The sequence below is a fragment of the Toxorhynchites rutilus genome, chromosome 2, assembly GCF_029784135.1.
Source record: "Toxorhynchites rutilus septentrionalis strain SRP chromosome 2, ASM2978413v1, whole genome shotgun sequence".
Lineage (NCBI taxonomy): Eukaryota > Metazoa > Arthropoda > Insecta > Diptera > Culicidae > Toxorhynchites > Toxorhynchites rutilus.
Genome location: NC_073745.1, coordinates 38514837 through 38537190, shown reverse-complemented (window position 1 = coordinate 38537190; position 22354 = coordinate 38514837). Strand labels below are relative to the sequence as shown.

The window sequence follows — 22354 nt, the reverse complement described above, 5'->3', positions numbered from 1 at the left end:
GCATAAAACCTTGTGCCTCCAACGTAACGCTCTCGTTTTCGAAGTTCTTCAAATATTCATTCATTCAGAATGAATTCAGATTCAACTTCAAACAAATGATCTCTAAATCAACGATAGTCCTACGTCACCCTTGCGGTTATACCATAGATATAACCCACTTCCTGTTTTTTGAAAACCGAAAAATCACTCAAGGAGTACATGAAATCGGGGTTTTCAAAAAAACTGTTTTGATGCCAAATGCCTTAAAATTGTATGAAATTCACCAGCAGCAACCTCCTGACACAAACAGCCGGTTAATAATATTGGGTGTACAAATAAGTTCCAATCGTTTGATTCAATAGGTTTGCCATTTCAAACGTACACATCGGACAACACTGAACACAACTTTACTATAAAGATGAGGGTTGAGGCTTCAAGTATCAGTGCGTATTGGATCCTCAAAGTCAAAACAACATTTTTCCCATCACACCAATAATGAAAAATTTCGTTCCAACAAAGCCGTTTTTGCGGGGAATTCTTTTGCATTACTGCAAACAAAAGAAAACAGCAGCTGAGACACATCGGCTTCTTGTGGAAAGTTACGGCAAGCATGCTCTGTCAGAACCAACATGCAGAGCTTGATTTCACCGATTCAAATGTGGTAATTTTGAACTCGAAGATGGGGAGCGCCCCGGTGCACCAAAAAAATCGAAGATGAGGAATTGGAGAAGTTACTCGATGAAGATCCATGCCAGACACAAGAAGAACTTGCAGAAACGTTGGAAGTAACACAACAAGCAAATCGTTTAAAGCAACTCGGAATAATTCAAAAACAAGGCAATTGAGTCCTATATGAGTTGAATGACAGAAGTCAAAGGACTATTTTTAATGATTCAATTTCCAGGAATAGTCTTGGAGTACCTCAGGGAAGTGTCATGTTTGGTGGAAATATGTTTAGTTGAAATATGTGTATTATTTTTACGGAACTCCCTCTCCATTCCAAAGGAGAGAGGGGTGTCATCCCATTATAGAAACATTTCTCGTACCCAATAACCCTCATATCCCAAATTTGGCTCGATTTGTTTGATTAGTTCTCGAGTTACGCAGAAATTCGTGTTTCATTTGTATGATAGCCTTTCCTTAGAAAGCGGGAAAGAGTGTCGAACCACCATAGAAATGGTTATCGATCCCTGAAACCTCTGTATGCCAAGTTTGATTCCATTTGCTTGATTAGTTCTCGAGTTATCCAGTCCCCCTCTTTAGAGAGGGGGAGGAGTGTCAAGCCACCATAGAAACATTTATTGCCTCCTAAAACCACCATATGCTAGATTTGGTTTCATTTGCTCGATTAGTTCTCGAGATATGCAAAAATTTGTGTTTCATTCATATGGCAGCCTCCCCTGAGAGAGGTGGGAAGAGTGTTGAATCACCTTAGGAAAGTTTCTTGCCTCCTAAAACCTTCACATGCCAAATTTAGTTCTGTTTGCTTGATTGGTTCTTGAGTTTTGCAGAAATTTATGCTCCATTTGTATGGTAGCCTCCTTTTAGAGAGGGGGACGAGTGTCTATTCACCATAGAAACGTTTCATGCCCCCTAAAACCTTCACATGCCAAATTTGAATCTATTTGCTTGATTAGTTCATGAGTTTTGCAGAAATTTATGCTTCATTTGTATGGCAGCACAGAGGTATAGATGTTACCACTACATCAGATCGCCTCCACTTAATTGGATAAAATAAGGCGTCGTGCACAAATTACGTAACGCTAAAAATGCGGTTTTTGGAACCCCTCCCCCCCCCCCTATGTAACAATAAGTAACGCAAGACAAACCCCCCTCCCCCTCATGTTACGTAACGCAAAATCAAAATTTTCATAACATTTCAGTTTTTATTAAATAGTGAAAATATCAACGTAGAAAATCTGTCCAGGCCGGAATCAAAGTTTATTCGAATGAAATTTGACAAGTTCATAGAATTTCTAACAAACAGAGAAACAAAATCAATGCTTACATCTGTTGGGATTGGTACTTTCAAACCATCTATTGTTTGGCTGAGAGGAACAGGAGTTGGTATAAATTGATGTTGATTTATACAAAAATAATTGTTTGTTTTCAGAAGTTCGAGACTGAATCAAGCATCGAGATTTGTCACTGCTCAACAAAAGGGTCGCTTTCTTAGGAATTTAAAAAATACTTCTCAAATTTAAAGAATTGGGGGAAACAGTCCTAATCCGATGGTCTTAAACCGACCTCCTCTTGGATCTCGGAAATGGCGCCACCTACCGAACTTCTAGCAGTGTCAAATGAAAGGTGTCATAAAACTGAGGATTTTAACGTTTGATGACCATTTCTTGCACCCTTTATTCCAGCGTTATGGTGACTGCTCGCGACCAACAGCGCGAATGTTGAGCAAGTGTGAAAATAGATTCCCTTTATTTAATCCTATCCTTATCCCCATCCAAATCCTTTCCTCCCATTCAAAATGCAATGTATGACACATCCACAACCAGCACAGTAATTCGATACACGGCATAACACAAGCCGAACGCACACAAATAAATATGTGCATACAAACCGATTCCTGCCAATATACATTATTCCTTTTCCAACCCATGAATGTGCAAGATCGCGAGAATAAAATCATCCGAGTGTATTAGAAGTTATCCTAGTGTTCTTTAATTCTCCAGTGCAAGCCACAATCCAAAAATCCTGAGCTATCATCCTGGCCTCCTTCAGCCGAAGGAACCGCCATATTCCTCAATGGTGTGATCCACCACTGACATTCCGTGTTTTCAATGCTTAAAAAAGGGAGAGATTTTTAACCAGTACTGAGAATGAGTTAAATGTTCTTTCAGACGATGAAACATTACAATACTAAACTATTTCGATTGCTCATGGTCTGCTCTTCAAGACAAGTTATATAAATTGAATTTACCTGATTTACCTTTTTTTAAAATCGAGCCCATGAATTTGAAGAACAGTGCCTTTCTGAACAAACTGCAACGTACATTGGATCACTGTATCCAACACACCACATTCGGCCCCAGAATCGAAGCTAACTGCTCAAGCATATAGGGGCGCTGAATTTATTTAGAAATAAAAATTGAATTGTGTTACGTAACGAGCACGTTTACCCCCCTCCCCCTATGTCACATTAAGTAACAAAACCTCGACCCCTCACGTCCCCCCCCCCCCTACATGCGTTACGTAATTTGTGCACGACGCCTAATATGTTATGGAAATAAATGACGAATAATTGAAAAATCTCAACCGTTATTCAAACGGAAATATCTCGATCTGATTAGTCGAAATTGAATATACAAGCTTCTTGTTTTACTCACAATTATTGTTCAGCCATTTCGTGATAGATTTACGAGAGTTTCGCATAAATCTTTTTGAGCACTCCATAATGATTCATTACAGTGAAAATTAATAAAATTATATATTTCATGAAACTACAGACCAGGGCCCAAAATCTTCGAAGGTGAAAAATGAAGACCGACTCCACTCTCAGCAGCTTCGCTTCGACTAGAACTGCTTCGGCAGTCGCCGCCAACAAAAAGTGACTTCACTAGAAAATGAATTAACGTTGACTAGCGAGGATGACTGGTGAACTAGTCAGTGGTTATTTTAACTGGCCCGACTAATGAATACAAATCTGCCTCTTCATTCAACTGACTTCAATCGACACTTCCATATCCTCCTGACATTAATTCATACCCGCGTACACAATCTTATTTTTACGTCCATATAAAAAGGAACGAAACCATGATTTCTGATGCAGAAAAGAAGTTACTGTTTATTCAAGGCGCCTAGAAGTATATCCTAAGGTGGGCCAACTTGCTAAAACCACTCTTCAGCCATCTTGGAAGTCTACTGTACTTTGTTTGTAAACAAAACACAATACGCTAGTGCCGAAGGTCACTTGTGATCAGTCTATCTCTTTCACGCTACAAGCAAATAATTCCCCTTCTGCTTTCTTCCGTACTGTTTTCATATACCGCTCCTCTAACCAACTTAGTGACGAAACGGCCTCACCTAGTACCATAGACCCGTCTTGGGTTTATTGTCTACCCATCGTGAACTCAAACCAACGAACTTAGACATTTATCAAGTATGCTATAAAGATCCTCGCGTTAGTATTAGTTAGTATTAGGCGTGCAAAATAGCGCACACACACTGTACGTTATTTTATACGTGTAAGTAATTTTCGTGTACGATACAAAAGAATCTAGCTCACCTGTAGCGTATTTCAAACCTCGTTGAACTCAAACATCGATGCATGCACATGTACATGGGAGAGAGAAAGAGAGGAACGAATTCATTTTGGGAGAAGTCACTTCAAAATGCGATGAGGACGATTTGACTGGGAAGAATGAAATGATATAGTCGAGTCGGTAGAGGGAGATAGCGACTAAACGCCCGACTGACTGTTCAGTCGTTTTGGCAGAGAAACTGCGTGAAGAAGCCAAAAGTCATTACTAACTGTCAGTCAGTTAATCAGCAGACTATCAGGGGATAGTAACTTCAAGCAAAAAAGTGGAACCGATTCGAGATTGCTTTTATGTAAACAGTGAACTTTTTTTACACTCTTAAAATTGCACCGACTTGCACTGACAACTGAATGATATTGTCAATTTGTGCGAGATGCCTCAAAACAGCTGGGAATAAATATTGTTTACATACAGTAAGTTACATTTAATGCGACGTTTAGATTATTGAACAGACCTGTAATGTGACACGTTTAATTGGAGGTTTTTGTAAACATCGAGCTCGGAGCCCAAATTATGGCGCCATATTAAAGTTGCCACCAGACGTAGACACTGTACCACTCACATCGCCAATGTTCAATTACAGGCCAAAATCGCCTCCAAAGCGACCCTGAGTGGTGCCTCGACATGTCGCATTAAATTTAAGTTACCCAGCAAACATTAAATCGTATAACTATCGTACATAGAGTGTTCGGATGGGTTAAGAAAAACGTCCAGATAGCAGCTAACTCGCAGCTTCAAAGCTGTAATGTATTCGTTTGAATTCATGGTTCACAATATACAAAGTTTTCACTTACATTTTCGTTTTGTTCTTCGTTTTATCCGAACACTTCTTTTATAAATCCTCTTGATTAGTGACTACTAAATGACCGTACTATTAGTTATAAGTCTAGCTAAGTTTATAAATTCATTTACCTTTAAGTTCACTCTTGATTATAGAAATAGGTTAAGATTTGTTGTAGGAATGTAAATGTAAATAGCTGTAAGAATAAGTTGTAAGTATAGTTGTAGAAATAGTATATATTATAGAAGTAAGTTTTACTAACCGTAGGATATAGATATATTAGGAAAAGGTTTTTATTCTAGGATAACTAATTATTTTTCTTCTCAACTCGTTTGCCACTCTTTTGCCGTATCACGTGAGATTCTTTTGTTTTTGCTACTGTGTTTTGCTGTCTAACGTTTCTCGTTATTTATTTGTTGTTTTTACGTTGGCTGCTACGGACGGGCTGAGCTCACCCTCCTACTGCACGAAACTGCCCTGTGGTTTCGTAACATCCCCCTGCCCGTGTAGTTCCGGACCGTCCCCAGGTTTCTGAAGATCCAGAAGTGCCAATTTCACTGCAGGTCTGTTGAGTATTCCGTTTTTAGTCCGCACAACTGCTCGTCGAACTTGCCCATCCGCTGCCTTAACCACATCTAGAATTCTGCCTCTCAACCATCCGTTCCGTTTACTCTCTTCTACCACGAGTACCAGGTCCCCAACTTCCAACGGCTTAGCCGGTTCGAACCACTTGGTGCGTCTGGTTATAGTTGGAAGGTACTCTCGAATCCAACGGTTCCAAAAATGATCCACCAGGCATTGCGCTAGACGCCAGCTGTCACGCAGGATTCCTCCTTCCAGCCTTGTCGACATCTCCGGCTGTGTGATACCCTTGGTGCCAAAGAGCAGGAAATGATTCGGCGTAAGCGACTCCTGCTCAATCGATTCCAAAGGGATGTAAGTTAGCGGCCTGGAGTTGACAATGGCCTCAGCCTCCAGCACTACCGTCTCCAGAACTTCATCGTTCGGATGATGTGGATGGTCCGCAATTGCTGACATGGCAGCCTTTACGGAGCGCACCATACGCTCTCATGAACCGCCCATATGAGGTGCTGATGGTGGATTGAAAATCCAGTTGGTCTTGCTGTTCGTAAACGTGACCGCACAGTCCTCATGGATATTCTGTATCTGATTCTTCAATATGTTGCTCGCTCCCAAGAAATTTGTGCCGTTGTCACTATAAAAATTCTCCGGGGAACCACGACGAGCCACAAAACGTCTGATGGCCATTATACATGACTGGGTGGACAGACTGTGCACCACTTCTAGATGTACAGCACGTATAGTCAAGCAGGTAAACAATGCCACCCACCTCTTTACCAAGCTGCGACCTTGCTTGACCTGTATTGGTCCTAGATAGTCCACTCCAGTGAACGTAAACGGTCTGATCATTCCTGTAACACGAACTGCAGGCAGAGCTGACATCAGAGGAGGATTTGGAACAACCTTTCGAATACGACACGTCACGCACTGCTTTGCCACCTGCCGAATCAGAATTCGAAGTCCGGGTACGAAGAATCGTTGACGCATTTCATTGCAGACTGTCTCCCCGTTCCTGTGAAGAAACCTCCGGTGATAGCTCTCCGTTAGAAGATAGACTGCATATTCTTTCCTTGGCAGCACAATCGGAAATTTCGTGTCATACGATACAGACGGCGAAGTAGATATTCTACTGTTCATTCGGACGACACCTCGTTCATCCAAGAATACCGAAAGTCGATAGAGTGGACTAGATTTCGGGAATGGAGCTAAACTTGTGGGATTCGTCAGGTTATGCTCCAGAATCGCGTACTCGTCTGAATAGGTTCCAGCTTGCACCTGCTTCCATATCACTATTTCCGCATCACACAACTCTTTTTGAGATAGAAAATCCGACTGGGACGCCGGTTCCCCTCTAAATCTGCGTACAGCACGCAAAGCGTAAGCGGTCGCCCTCAATAGACGATTCCAGTTTGAAAACCTGGAACAATCAACAACGGCTTTCGGCATCATGCCGTGGAATAAAAATGCAGAACGCAGTTCGACTTCTGTTTCTGCTTGTTTCCGCGGGGGTTCTGAAGGCCACTGCTCCTGTTCTTGGTATAAAAATTCTGGAGCATTGTACCACGGACTGGTCGGATCGAAGCTTGGCCCCTCCTTCCATTTCGTGGCTACGTCGGCTATGTTCATTTTTGATGGTACATAGTGCCATTCATCCACTGTAGTTGTTGAGAGGATCTCTCCTACACGAAAGGCAACAAATTGATGATACCGCCGGCTATCAGACCGCAACCAGCAGAGAACAGTTGAGGAATCTGTCCACAAGAAGCGTTTCTTTATTTGGACATCCAGGGATTTCAGGACGAAGTCCATCAACCTTGTCCCGATCATCGCTGCTTGAAGCTCCAGACGTGGAATGGAGAGAGGTTTTAGTGGGGCCACTTTAGTTTTAGCGGCTACCAGAGCACACCTGGGCTTACCGCTGTCGAGGACTCGGAGATAAAGAACCGCCGCGCATGCCAATTCACTCGCATCCACAAATAGATGAACTTCCGCCTCTTTGAGTGCAGAGATGTTCACCCCTTTAAAGAAACAGCGTGGTACTCTCACTTCATCCAAACGCTGCATGTATTGGCACCACTGCTTCCATTGATCCCACAATTCCTCCACAATGAGTTCGTCCCAGTCCGTTCCGGTTCTCCAAATCTGTTGCATGAGAATCTTCCCATGCACCACGAAGTGTGAAATGAGTCCCAATGGGTCAAATAGGGACATTACAGTTCGCAGAACCTGTCGTTTGCTAGGAACGGTTCTACTCTCGACAAGTTCCCTAATCTCCTCCTTCATATTGCTCAAGTCAAAGCTAAAGACATCGTCTGCTGGCCTCCAGATCAATCCCAGCACCCGTTCAGACTCTGGTGATTTGTCCAGGTTCATGGATACCTGCTGGCGTTCTGTCGTTTCTCCGATTCTCGCTAGGACTTCGACTGAATTAGAGCAGAAGTTACGGATATCGAATCCTGCTTGAGAATGGACGAATTTCACTTCGTTAACCAACTGGACGGCCTCCTTTTCTGTGTCTACGCTGTCCAGAAAATCATCCACGTAGTGGTTATCTGTTATGGCTTTCACCGCTCTCGGAAATGATCTCGCGAACTCCGTTGCATTTTTGTTCTTTACGTACTGTGCCAGACTCGGCGAGCATGTCGCTCCAAACGTCGCAACGTCCATAGTATATATCTGGGGTTCTGACCCAGGGCATGATCGATAAATGAATCGCTGGGCCTGCTTGTCTTCGTCTCGAATCCAAATCTGATGGAACATCTCTCTTATGTCGCCTACTATTGCGATGTTCCCTTGTCTGAACCGTAGTAATACCTCCATCAGGGCTACCAGCAGATCAGGACCTTTTAATAGCATGTCGTTGAACGACACTCCTCCTGCTCGTGCTTTAGCGTCCCATATCAACCGCAACTTATTCGGTTTCTTCGGGTTCTGTATGACTCCCAAAGGTAGATACCAGACCTTATTTGGGTTCGTAGATCGAAGTTCTTCTGGCGTAGTTCGATGAGCATAACCCTTCACTTCATATTCCATTATCTGGTTTCTCACCTTTGCTTCAAGAACTGGATCTCGACTTAGTCGTTTCTCCAACGCATGCAATCCCCGCAATGCCATCGGATAGCTATCGGGAAAGCAGATGTTGTTGAACCTCCAAAGCAGCCCTGTCTCGAAACCACCTTTGACACGTCGTGTGGTTGCTTCCATTATTTTCCGCGCTCGTTTGTCTTCTTCCGGTTCGGGTTTAACCGTTACACTCGACTCTTCAACGGCAAAAAATTGCTTCATCCACTGATGCAGATCGCGATTTTGCACCTCATCAGCTAGATGTAGGTTCAACTGCTCCATCGCTGTTCCGCTGTCGGAGTTTTTCCCGAATATGCACCATCCGAGACGTGTCTTTGTTGCTACCGGTTCATTGTCTTTTCCTTCTCGTGTTCGCAATGCAGTTAATAGTCGTATGTGTTCTATACCGATGATGATGCCCGGGATCGCACCCTCGTAACTGCGAACCGGAAGTCCCTTCAGATGATGGTAGGTTTGGACTAGATCCTCATAGCGCATCGTTTGCGCAGGTAACTGGAGCTGCTGAACCGTTCTCACGTTATGGAGTTTAAACTTCTTGCCATCCCCGCAGATTACTATACTGATTCGTTGAGATTCTTTTTCTTCCCGCGAGATATTGCCTGTCCAACTCAGACAGAAACCGTCGGTTGGCCCCTTGATGCCTAGAGCGGACGCGATTTTGTTTTCCAGAAGGGTAGAATTCGATCCATCGTCCAGGAACGCGTAAGTACTGACATGTTTTCCATTTCCATGTATAGTAACTGGCAAATAACGGAATAAAGAATAAGACCTAGAGCGATGTAGATTTTGATGTACAACAGTGTCTGTATTCCCTGTAGTTCTCGCTGTGTTCGTCTTTTCCGAACTGCTCGTTGGATGTAGAAGACTGTTGTGATATATTCTACATCCGTTAATGCCACACTCCTTTTTGGTACGACATGGCCATTTGCGGTGTGGTACAAGGCAACTCCTACACAGGTTCTTCTCTTTAACTGCCTTCCACCTACCGTCAACATCGAGCGCTTTGAATTGGATGCAGTTCGCGATCTCGTGACGTTCTTTACCGCAATACACACAGGTCTTCTTTGCCTGTTCCATTGGCGTCTTCATTTTCTCGGCAAATTCAGAGTTCTTCTCCCGCTGATCCTCAGTATGCATGTACAGCTTCGGTTTTTCTTTAATCGATTTACCAGTCTTCGAGTTCAGTGCGAGGGCGTCCATCGGAAGCGTAACGTCAGAGGCCATCATCACAAGCTCGGACATGAAAGCACTAAAGGTCGTTAGGTTGACACAAGAGAATCTGCTCTTGTAGTAAGACCACTGCATCTTGATTTGAGGTGGCAATTTCTCTACCAATTCGTGGAGCAGCGTCGGATTCCACAGATGATCAGGAAGATTGGCGATAGTCATATGATCTACGACGTTTTGTACCGCGAGACCGAAGTTAATCTGCGACTGCAGGTTATCAAATTTTGGAGAAGGTACCGTTCGCAACTTTTGGAGGAGAGAATGTATTAAAATTTCTGGTCGACCATACAACCTTCTAAGTATATCGATAACGAAAGGCACAGACTGTGGCATCAGCAAACGACTCCGAACTGCTTCTAACGCACTACCCTTTAGACAACGCTGCAATCTTGCCAGGTTTTCCGAATCCGTATATCCACATGCTTCTGTGGAGTTGCAGAACGAGCTGTAGAACAACGGCCAGTCCTGCGGATCGCCAGAGAAGTTTGGCAACTCCCGTGGCATCACTTGCCTCGCCGCCATTTGTTCATTAGATGGCCCATTTCGGACTGGAGTAACGGATTGTTGCTGAGTCCCAAACTGGGGAAAGGTTACACTGGATGTAGGTGGCATCGATACATTGGTGAGTCCTGGAACTTCGCCGACACTGTTCAGAATCAACCTTCTCTGCGATGAAACCGGAATGTGTTTCATGGAGACCGACTCTATTCCACCGTTCGTCCCAGCGACGCTCGTACTGGTAATATTCGCGTTGCTCCACGTTGGTTGACATCCGAAATTCAGCATAGATCGAGAAATTCCCATCGTTATTGATGAAGCAGGATTTTGTGAACTTACTGGATACCCGTTTGTCAAGCATCCAGCGCCCCCATTGAGAAACGACATTGTTGGATTAGTAGCGACGATGTTGTGGAAGTTTTGCATTAAACTGTTTGTGTTATAATTCTGACCCAGACTTGGATTGGAAGTTGAGAACATAGGATTACAACTGGGCATAGGTATGTGACTGGGCCCGTAGTAGACGGGAAAAACTTCTGGTACACTTTTCTCTACTAATCTATCGTGTAACATTGGCCCTACACTAGTCGAAGACGCGATCACATTATCACATCCCGATGACCTCATATTTATTTGATTATTATTTTCTGGTAGACGATTGCGACCAGCTACAGAAGAAAAGTCGACAATCGAAGGTGGAGCACTTTTATTTAGTGGAGCCCTTTCTTCATCCATTGGCCCACGGGAGTTGATCCCGATAGAAGAGAAGCATCTAGTCATCGACGGACTTACTTGCGATCGAGGGGTAGTTTCGATGTGTTGTCTTGACATCACCGGAGTTTGCACTTGAGGAACGATTGTTCCATCAGCACACTCGACGCTCCTGGAAACGTCCATCGAAATTGGCGTAGAAGTTGACGCTGGGACAGAAGTTGCCGAAACAGGGATGTTCGACACGATGGGACTTGAAGTAGCAGGAACAGGAACGATAGACTGCTGAGCTGCTTCTGAGACTACGACCGTTGGCATGATGCTACTGGATGGCACTACTTCCACTTTGTGTGTTGTGCCGACTTCCTGGTTGCTCAGCCACGATTGGACCCTCTCCCGACTAGCTCGACTGCTCAGTCTCGATCTCCTACTGGCTCCATCTTCCGAATCCTCCGTCTCTGCTAGAAGAATCTCATACTTCTTCTTGAGAAACTCCTCCTCCTCCACAGCTAACTTCTTCCTTGTAGCAGCCCGAGCTGCTTCTTCTTCCAGAATTCTCCTCATTCGCATGGCCTTTTGTTCCTCCATCATCCTCAGGTTGAGGTCTACCCTGGACGAGCGCTTGCTCGAGGTGGAACGAGTAACCGACCCTTGTGGTTGGATTATGGAATGCTCTGCACGACATTGATCGCATTTCCAACTGCGATTGACGATCGAATCGCTCACTTGTGCACATCCGAAGTGTACCCACGTCTCGCATGTATCGCACCCGACTAAGTTGTCGGCCGAGTCCGGTCGGTCACACTTAGCGCAATGACTCACGATCTGCATTTCTGGATTCATAGCACCAGAAAATCTTTGAAGAATGTTCGGATGGGTTAAGAAAAACGTCCAGATAGCAGCTAACTCGCAGCTTCAAAGCTGTAATGTATTCGTTTAAATTCATGGTTCACAATATACAAAGTTTTCACTTACATTTTCGTTTTGTTCTTCGTTTTATCCGAACACTTCTTTTATAAATCCTCTTGATTAGTGACTACTAAATGACCGTACTATTAGTTATAAGTCTAGCTAAGTTTATAAATTCATTTACCTTTAAGTTCACTCTTGATTATAGAAATAGGTTAAGATTTGTTGTAGGAATGTAAATGTAAATAGCTGTAAGAATAAGTTGTAAGTATAGTTGTAGAAATAGTATATATTATAGAAGTAAGTTTTACTAACCGTAGGATATAGATATATTAGGAAAAGGTTTTTATTCTAGGATAACTAATTATTTTTCTTCTCAACTCGTTTGCCACTCTTTTGCCGTATCACGTGAGATTCTTTTGTTTTTGCTACTGTGTTTTGCTGTCTAACGTTTCTCGTTATTTATTTGTTGTTTTTACGTTGGCTGCTACGGACGGGCTGAGCTCACCCTCCTACTGCACGAAACTGCCCTGTGGTTTCGTAACATAGAGCATTGAATATCTGATATTTTGAGTGGTATATGATGCGCCCAAATATCATATACAGTAAGTTACTTCTAAACCTCGACATACCGAGGCACTACTCAGTGTCGCATTAGTGGTGATTGGCCTGTAATTGGACATTCACGATGATAGTGGTACAATGTCGACATCTGGTGGCGACTTTCAATCTGGGGCCATACTTTGGGTACGAAACTCGATGTTTACAAAATATCCAATTAGAGATGAAAATGTCCAATTATTTGTGTCCCATTACAGGTCTGTCCAATTAACTAAATGTCGAATTAGAGGTAACTTACTGTACATGCAAGGTTATTAGGCAATATCTAATAACATAATAAGTCTGTTGTCATACGAATATACGATTCATCACTGCCATAAAAAAAAAGGGAGGAAAATATTAAAGTAAAATGTTCGGCCCGGGGAATCACCATTTTTGTATGTATATAGAACTTTTATAAACATTTATGTTTGTACAAATAGGAATTAATCAATTGATTTTTAGGAATATAAATGTTTGATAGAGTGGTGGCGACGGTTATAAATTTGCTCTGATGGGATTTGAACTCCGGTTATTTGGATTATCAAGCTGCAGCTATCTCGTACGGCTATCTGAAATATGATTTTAGGGCAATTAAAGCTCTTACATATGATACGAAAGAGTTGCAATCGAATACGTCATTCCTGATTGTTTATTGTGCTTGAGTGGAAATATCGCAAAATTTATATAGAAATGGTTAAATAAAGTTCAGTACTACATGTTTCAAGTAATCAAATAACATGAACTAAAAAATTTCATTCATATTTTAACAATTTAAAACTGCCTTCGGGCCTGCCCAGCAAACATTAAATCGTAAAAAATTCGAGGGGTTGTATCCGAGCTTAGAACGTAGGACTACGCAATCTTTTTTCTTTCGAAATTTGATGGTTTATCATTTCGAATATTATTTGCGAATACGTCAAAATTTAATAAATAACTCTATAGTAAAAAGTTCCGGGGACCCTGAAAAGGTTTAATGGCTTGCATAGTTTTGTAGAATCATTTCGAGAAGCAACGATCATTTTTTGCCTTTGAGAGAACAATACACTAATTGGTCATGAGTCGCAATTTGTTTCTTCATATCAATTCACGCATTGCACTGAATATTAACAAGAGGAATCTTCCGTGCATCGCCATCAAAGACGAATGAACTGTCTGAGTTTCAAGTGTCTATAATCCAAAAGAAAAGGAAGAAGTGCATTGTCATTCAACAAGCATCAAACACGCGTCTAACAGATGCACACAGTTGCAGTGCTTAAAAATGAAACATCGCAAGAATGACCGTTTATGAAAAATCGTTTTCTCTAAATTGCTATGTTTCGCGCAACGAAAACAAGCAACACACAAAAAACCAAACATCGATGTTTAGAAGCGACCTATAATCATTTGCACTCTTCTCTTTTTTTGCCTTCTTTGTCATGACTCGGATGGTTGTGTTAATTGCAATGCCAGTTGCACTTCAAGTGAAATATTCGCTTGCGTTCACTGCTCGAGGGGAAACATTAAACACAAAACGAGCGAAATAAGCGACCTTTGTTGTTTCGGGCACAGAAATATTCTGAGAATTTTCCTCAGAGGAGATGCAATACTTATACGCTAGCGACAGCTTACTTATTATGCAAGCATGGAGTTTACTTCGCAAATTTTCTTTTTCTGCTATCCCCCTTCGTTGTTTCTGTTCTAGTAGCTGCATAAGATGCCCGTTATTGACAGCTCTGTTCGGGAAAGCACACAAATGTATGGGAAAATGGGAATGCTTCCAATTTTCATCAATTTAAACTATACATATACAGACTATGAGATTGTGATGTATAGCATATCAAACAAAAAAAAAATCTTAGAAATTTCCAATTTGATTGGTATGCAAATCGTTTTAATCCGTTCGTAGAAAAAATAGTTATTAACGTTAACTTTATTTCATAAACAAGTGACCTGTTTTCTGATTTAACACCCTTAACGTAGTCCTACGTCAAAAATCTAAAATTGGAGGCGATATACATACATCCAAGACACATTACTTGTATGATGTGTATAACTGGCATATGCATATGAAATTGGAGGCCATATACATGTATATGGGGTATATGATATAATATAAACGATAATTATACGATTTAAGTTTTTCTATGATGTATGTATATCGCCTCCACGTTTGCATGTATGGGCTGGCAGGCGCATCATATACATGTAATTTATATTAGTCATACTTGTATATTCGTGAATATAATCCTTAAAATAAAATCATCACACTAAACCTTCGTTTCAAACAACTTACACAGTAACCAAATCACGCAATAAACATCAAGAATCTGGGAATCTTTTATCAATATTTGTTCAAATTTAAAAAATGCTTAACTCCAGTTTTGTTTACAGTCTTTTAATCATTCAATTAAATCGTACGATAAATCATATACAAACATAAACATTCCGACCTTTCGTCCTTCATTAAACACCTCGTAGTAGAAATCTGTTAGTATGCATACACTCTCCTACGAAACATAGTGGAAAAAAATATATTCGTCGATGTAAACAAACGGTGAAAAAGGAGACACTTTTCGACGAGTGATTTGTATGAAGTTCCACTGCCGTGAGACTATCCTCAGTTGACTACGACTATGCAGAGCCCTGCTACAGACTTTGAAGTCCAAGAAATGTCATTGCAAATATATCAGCATTGCAAATATATGAAAGTAGTGGGAGCTTTTGTTCCCACCGAAATGTGTTCTCTAACACAAATTTCAAAACCAAGGAGCCTGGGAAAATCCGGATTGCAAATATATGCAAGTCGGGGGCATTTTTATATTGCAAGTAAGGTGAGTGATACGATTAATTCTAGCAAAAAAAGTTTTAATTTCGAACTTTAATGTTCGTTGCTTCGTGAAATTTCATTTCATATCAATTTCATACCGATCATGCATTGTGAAACATTTAACACAAGTGTGAGTGTTAAATTGTGTATGGTTGCGGTTGTGTTAAAATGACTTGAAATATGGAAAGATTTATTTCAAATTTCATAAATAAAAACCAATATGGGTCCCAGCTTGAGAACGGATCCTCCAATTTAACACGTTCATCGCCCAATGCGCTGTTTTTGAGTTTCTCGCGAGGCCCAAATTGCGAATGATTTATTAAATGAAGACCAAACAGAGTTTGTAGACAACTTTTACGTGATCTAGTGAAATTTCTTTCTATTCGAAGACGAATTGACAACAATAGCACATACCAAAGTCATATTATACGGGTTTCGCAAAAAAAAACTCCAGTATAAACCTTCTGTACTATAAATTGATAAAAAGTATAGTGTGAACATTATATCAATATGATTATGATTTTATTATTTTTCTACATATCCTATAGTTACATTTAGGTGCCTATGCTGTCAAATTCCTTTTGAAAATCCTATTAAATTTGAACGAGGAAAGTGTTACCCATATCGGGGCGACGAAAGAGGTTAAGCTGTCTGTTTTGTTGTGTTCATTCTCACCCAAAGAAAAGTTCATGCAGCGAAATAAATTGGAAAAGTGAAGGAATATTAGAAAAAAAATCGAGAGGTTGTATTCGAGACACGACCGCTTAGGACATAGGACTATGCAATCTTTTTTTTTTTTTGAAATTTATTGGTTTATCATTTCGGATATTATTTGCGAATACGTCGAAATTTCATAAATAATTCTTTAGCTAAAAATTCCGGGGACCATGGAAAGGTTTAATGGCTTGCGTGGTTTTGTAGAATCATTCCGAGAAGCAACTATTCTTGCTTGCTTTTGTGAGAACAATACACTAATTAGTTATATGTCGCAATTTGTTCTTTATATCAATGCACGAATTGCACTAAGTATTTAACGAGAGGCATCTTCCGTGCATCGCCATTCAACAAGCATTAAACACAGTTGCAGCGAGAAAAATGAAACATCGCGGAGTTTACTTCGCAAATATTCTCTTTTCGCTATCCCCCTTCGTTGTTTCTATTCTAGCGGCTGCATAAGTTGCTCGTTATTGACAGCTCTGTTCGGGAAAGCACACAAATGGACAGAGCAAATGTATGGGGAAATGGGAATGTTTCTAATTTTCATCAATTTAAACCATATACAGACTATTAGATTGTAATGTATAGCATATCGAACAAATCTTAGAAATTTTCTCATTCGATTGGTATGCAAATCGTTAAAATCCGTTCGCAGCAAAAATAGTTATTAACGTTAACTTTATTTCATAAAAACGTGACCTGTTTTCTGATTTGGCACCCTTAATGTAAGACGTCCTACGTCAAAAAATGATTTTCCATATGCTCTACATATCGTATTAGGTGCTGTTAGTGTTCGACAATGATAGTTATAATACATTGTTTTTTTTCTTTATTTCATCCATACATAACACAGGAGCCATCTCGCCCAGGGACACAGAGGGCTGCCTCCATCATATCTCATTCCACTTCGGCATCTTCTACCGTGATATGCACTATCCAGCGACTAATCCGAGTGGTCCCGTGGCCGAGTGGTTAGCGTCATAACTAACATGCCGGGTGTTCGGGTTCGATTCCCGTTCTGGTCGGGGGAATTTTTCGTCAAATAAATCTCCTCCGACTTGCACTGTGATCACGCGTATTCTAGAGCTTGCCACTCAGAATGCATTCAAGGCGTGTTATTTGGCATAGAAATCTCAACTAAGTACTAATAAAAATGACGCAAGTAATACTACGTTGAGACGGCGAAGTTCCTCTAGGAACGTTAGTGCCATTGAAGAAGAAGAAGAAGCGACTAATCACCATCCTTCTGTCATCATCACTCGATTGTAAACACTGGTAAAGTGAACAAACGATGTCTAACAACCACACAAAACGGCCCTTTTCAGGGCCACCAAATCATTATCATACATTTTATCGATGTAATTCCTCAAACATATCCAAAATCAGGGGGTCTTCGTAGCCAACTGGTTACGCGTTCGCTTACTAAGCGATCGATCGTGAGTTCAAACTCAGGGCCCTCAATTGATCATCTTTGTGTTATTATAGAATAACTACGTCCACGCAACCATCATCAGCGATGGAGATCGATCCACGGTCGAAATAAGATCGATTCATCCATACAACTGCTCTGCTCTGCAAGAAACATCGGGCTGCTGTTCTATAAATAACCCAACAATGATCAATATCAACTGTCTCCGCTGTTCGGTCTGCTGAAAAATGGAAGAACAGATAGAATACCCTTACGCCTAAAATGGCTACTACAGTGTAATTTACCATAATGTAATGGAACAGAAAACCTAACGCCTAAATGGCTACTACTACTACTGTGTAATTTACAATTTATAGAAACATTAACATATGTACGTGTACACGAAAAAAACCCGGCTCTGTTACAGATAAAATGCTAATGAGCCTAATAAATAAATAAATGGGATAAAAAAAATATCCGCAGGGCTTTTCAGATTTTTATGGTAGGCAGCATGACAGCATAGCAAAATAATTTGACGGAGCACCTGCATTTTTTAATCAATAACAAATCATATTTGCATTCACATTACCCAACTGGGAACAACTCTATTTCGGTTGCGAGTCGCAGTTACACGACATCTGACCCGGATTAAACAAGATAAATCACTATATGCCCAGTCAAATGAAATTAAAGAATTGTTTTTGTCATGGTGGGTTTTCAGACGGGAGCATTTGCTATAACTTCGCGGAGCACAAATTTCCCACGGAGCACCATTTGAAAACCCCTGGCATAACGGAAACTATGCGGTCGTGTCTCGGAGACAACCCTCCTGTGACCTTTTTTGTCAGAGAATGTTCTTTTGACTCGCAGTGGTACAGGCATATTCCTGAGTTGTTCCAATTGAAAATTACAACACCACCAAAATTGTTGGAATTATTACGCAGATTTCCAGACACTCGTAATGATTTCAAGGCTAAAACAAGGAACGATTCTTCTCTCGCTTTTTTCGAAGCTACATAGTATGTGTATGTGTGAAGCATGTGTTTCATGATTCGCTCATTCATTTATGACATGATCGCACCTATCTATATGTCCATCTCAATTCACAAGGACAGGTGTGTAAAGGAGACTAAGAGTCAAATTATAAATGTCTGATAATTTCAATACTTGGAAGATCGATACCAACGCATCCGAAGCATAGGCTTGTCCATCTAAAATAATGAGATAATAGACGCCCTCCCATACACACGCCATATAGCAATTAGAATAGGGAAAAAATGAACGCATGTTGAGAACTATGGCGTGGCACAATCTCGAAGAAAGAAATCATAAAAGAGATGTTTCGCTGCAATTGGAACCCTCCCACTTTACCATGGTATCATAAATTAGCCTAAACAAGATCGACCGCCGTCTACCCAGATAAGTCTCCATAACTACCATTGGTCGATAGAATCATACGCGTCTTTGATGTCAACAAAGATGTTTAGAAACATGATACTCGCAGAACTTATGAAGAATCTTTCGTGGGGTAAAAGTGATGATGATGATGATGATTGGATTAAAGAGGCTTTAAACTTTTCAGTTCATTCGCCTCTAGTAAAAGTGTGGTCCAACATCGAGCTATGAGCCTGATATCTTCCCATAAAAACTGCTTACATTTGGCGATAAATGGCGAAGACAGATCTAAGATCATCAGGACCACTATTGAACGGTGGATTGCAAGATTCATTCACCCGCCTTTTTCATAGATGGGATAAGTTACCTATTCCTCCCCCATCTCCAATTGCTGTGTCGTAGCTATCGGTCTATTATACCAGGCTGAGAGAGTTAGATGGAATCATCTTGAAAGCCAAGCAAACGGATCATCCACTAGACATTCTAAATCGAACAAACTGAAACTAGCAACATAGAGCAGCAACCAATGACCATCAGTAGCCATACTATCAGTTTAACGAAGTCCTGATGTAAATAATACGCCTCAAAACCAGTTACGCAAATCCAGTCAGCTAATTTCTATCGGAAAAAATGTTCATTTCCACACCCTCCGCTGAAATCAGAACATCCACTATCTGACGAGTGTGTCAGAAAACAAATATTTACACACAGACTGCGAGAAAGATTGTTTCACCCTGAAAGCTACAGTTCATTTCTTCGTTGATTCCGACAAAAAAAATTAGTCCAAAAACGCATGGCGTGCGTTATAGTTTTCATTTGGTGCCCCATGATAGACAGGTTGCCGACTACTAAGGATTACCGACTGTTTTTTTTCAAACTGAGACGCACCCTCCCATTTGCCTGGTGCTATAAAAGCAATCAATTGATTGATTAATGAGAAAATATATACTGCAGTCACTTCGAATACACAGGCGACCTGCATTTCACAGCCGAATATAGCAGGTTGGAATACACACTCAGACTCACTGATAACCGATAATGACGTTGATATGACAATCGGACAGCGCCTCATTTTAATACATGGACATAAACAACACTTACCAGCAAAATATTATAACTGCAACTGCTACACTGGTTGCGCAGGTGGGATAGCTGGACAGGAACAACCCATGTTTGTAGTAAATCTGTGACACCCGGGATGGAAGTGTCTTTGCCTTGCTATCGCCATCCCTGCTGATTGTTGCTTTCTGCCGCGAAATTGTTCGTACAGCTGACCCAGCGCTCTGTGGTGTCTGTATAGGTGAATGTATTTTTCCGTTGACCACCGGTGTTGCCATGGAACTTCCGCCATTTCCAGTCAATACCATCGGGTGGCGATGGTGGAAGGATTGCTGCTGGTGCTGCTGTGATGACTGAAAATGAATTGGTTCTTGATGTTGTTGATATTGCTGCTGGACCGGTGAGCCTTGGTGGTAGCCTTCGCCTGCTCTGCTAGCCCCAGCACCACCGGATGAGAACTGTGAACCAACGCTTGATGAGGACGTCATTACGTCCTCTGTTCAAATCAAATATTGATTAATAAAACTTAAATGTTTCTTTCGATTGAATAACAAATCTTCGTAATATGTTCTCTTCCCTTTTCAGTTCATCTTTTAACACACAATTGTCGCTACTTCATCTCGCGTTGGGGACCTCTGCACCTTTTTCATTTTTTCACATTCCTTCTTTATTCAAGTTGTACTGACACCAACACAGGACGCACTCATGTCTTTAAATGATTTGATTGACTCACAAAAGCGATGCACACGAAAAATGTATCCCACATCTAGAATTGAACGCCTCTTCAATACTTTTTGTCAAGATTACTAGCGCGAACCGAATTACCGGTTCCATCAAACCAATGCCAATGGTCCCTTGTACACCACATCCTACCGATCTGGTTGTTTCCGATTAATTCTCGTTGTGAGAAGCTGAATCACACCGCCTTTCGCACATATATCACTGAATTGGAAATAACAGCGGCCGATTGCGTGTGCAACTTCTTCGCGCTACAGTGTTGTTGCTACATTCGCTTCTGCGTAATTTACAGCGGGCTAGATTGCATGAGTTCTCAACCCCAGCACCGCATGGGCGTAATCATTATCATCCTGAGTGCATTTCTTCGCGCTACACTTTTATCATGTTTACAAATACCCTTTTGCGCTAATCCGTCAATGTGCCGAACAAGCTGTGCAAAATTACATAATTTTCGACAACACAATCACGAATCGCAGTATGCAGCGTATCACAAGAAATGTGAATCTCCCGTCTAGAGCAAACGGAGGGACAGAAGGAAAAAATCCGGGACCTCTAACGCGTCACCTTTTAATTACGTTTCATTTCACCTTTCTCCCTTCCAGGGGCAATTTGACGGGTTTCGCAAGTTTGATTTGGACCGATTTGGTTCTAACTTAATTCTCACGTTTATTCGTTTACAATTTTGCACTAGATCAACTTGACCGTATTTCGGTAAATTTTCACAACAAATTGTGCTCCAATACCTGTAATATTCACTTCGTAGCGCGTATTTGCACGAAATATTGAGCTCTGATGACTGTTTATGGATAGCTTTTGACATTGCGTCAAAAGCTGTCAAAAGCCACTATTGAAGTAACCGTCCCATGGAGCATTATTTAGTCACTATCAAGATGGTGGAGTTAACAGGTGGCTCGTAATTTACGCTATTTAGAAAAGACGTATGATAGTGACCAAGGAAAGTGAAGTGGAAGGTAAAACGTAATGTCAGAATTGCCGTTCGGACCTATCCCGTAAGTTTGAATTTATTTACATAGATGGTATCCAAACAACACTAAACATTGACTACAGTTTCACCGGCACGGTTGATTGCCGTTATGAACCAGCACAAAAAACAATGCTGCAAATTATGCGCCAGTGGTGGTATCACGATCAAAGCATTCCCTGAATAAATCATGTCACATTAGCCGAGCCAGCTGGCGGAAGCATATGCATAAAGGTTACTAGGTTACTATTTTCAACGATAACTGTTTGTTTATTATACTGCTTCAAATACCTTCGACGAAATCAAATGTAACCATACCAACGTAAGTTATAACATAAACAAATCAAAACTTTTCGTCTTGCCATTCCTCATACGTCTTTTCTAAATAGCGTAAATTACGAGCCACCTGTTAACTCCATCATCTTGGTCACTATAAAAAACATCATATACTGAGGGAAATACTTCGTAAATACAACAAATTTTTCGGTAAATGCTACCAATCTATAGTCATTTTCTACCGTACTAATAAACAAGCAGAACCATGATTCATAAGCCCAATACCGGCGTGCACGTATTACAATTATATTAAAACTCTTACCTTCTG

At 41.2% G+C, this 22354-nt stretch overlaps 2 protein-coding genes across 4 annotated transcripts in view; both read right to left on the bottom strand.

Moving 5' to 3' along the window:
- The window catches only part of LOC129765365 (sterol regulatory element-binding protein cleavage-activating protein), a 36658-nt gene extending 15071 nt beyond the window's left edge, over nt 1-21587 (bottom strand). Inside the window, exons 1-2 of one of the 3 annotated variants that reach the window (XM_055765603.1) lie at nt 20856-21587; nt 20073-20796 (exon numbers count right to left, since the gene is read on the bottom strand). In XM_055765603.1, coding sequence (XP_055621578.1) covers nt 20073-20518 — 446 coding nt within the window. In that variant the 5' untranslated portion in view covers nt 20519-20796; nt 20856-21587. The remainder of the gene's footprint in view (nt 1-20072; nt 20797-20855) is intronic. The other 2 variants (XM_055765604.1, XM_055765605.1) reach the window with 2 other exon arrangements.
- Nucleotides 4271-11968, bottom strand: LOC129765364 (uncharacterized). Its single transcript, XM_055765601.1, has 2 exons — nt 5294-11968; nt 4271-5227 (listed from the first exon to the last, which is right to left on the bottom strand). The coding sequence occupies exon 1, from the start codon at nt 11962-11964 to the stop codon at nt 6100-6102; it is 5865 nt and encodes a 1954-aa protein (XP_055621576.1). The 5' UTR covers nt 11965-11968; the 3' UTR covers nt 4271-5227; nt 5294-6099.
- Nucleotides 21588-22354: the final 767 nt, after the last annotated feature.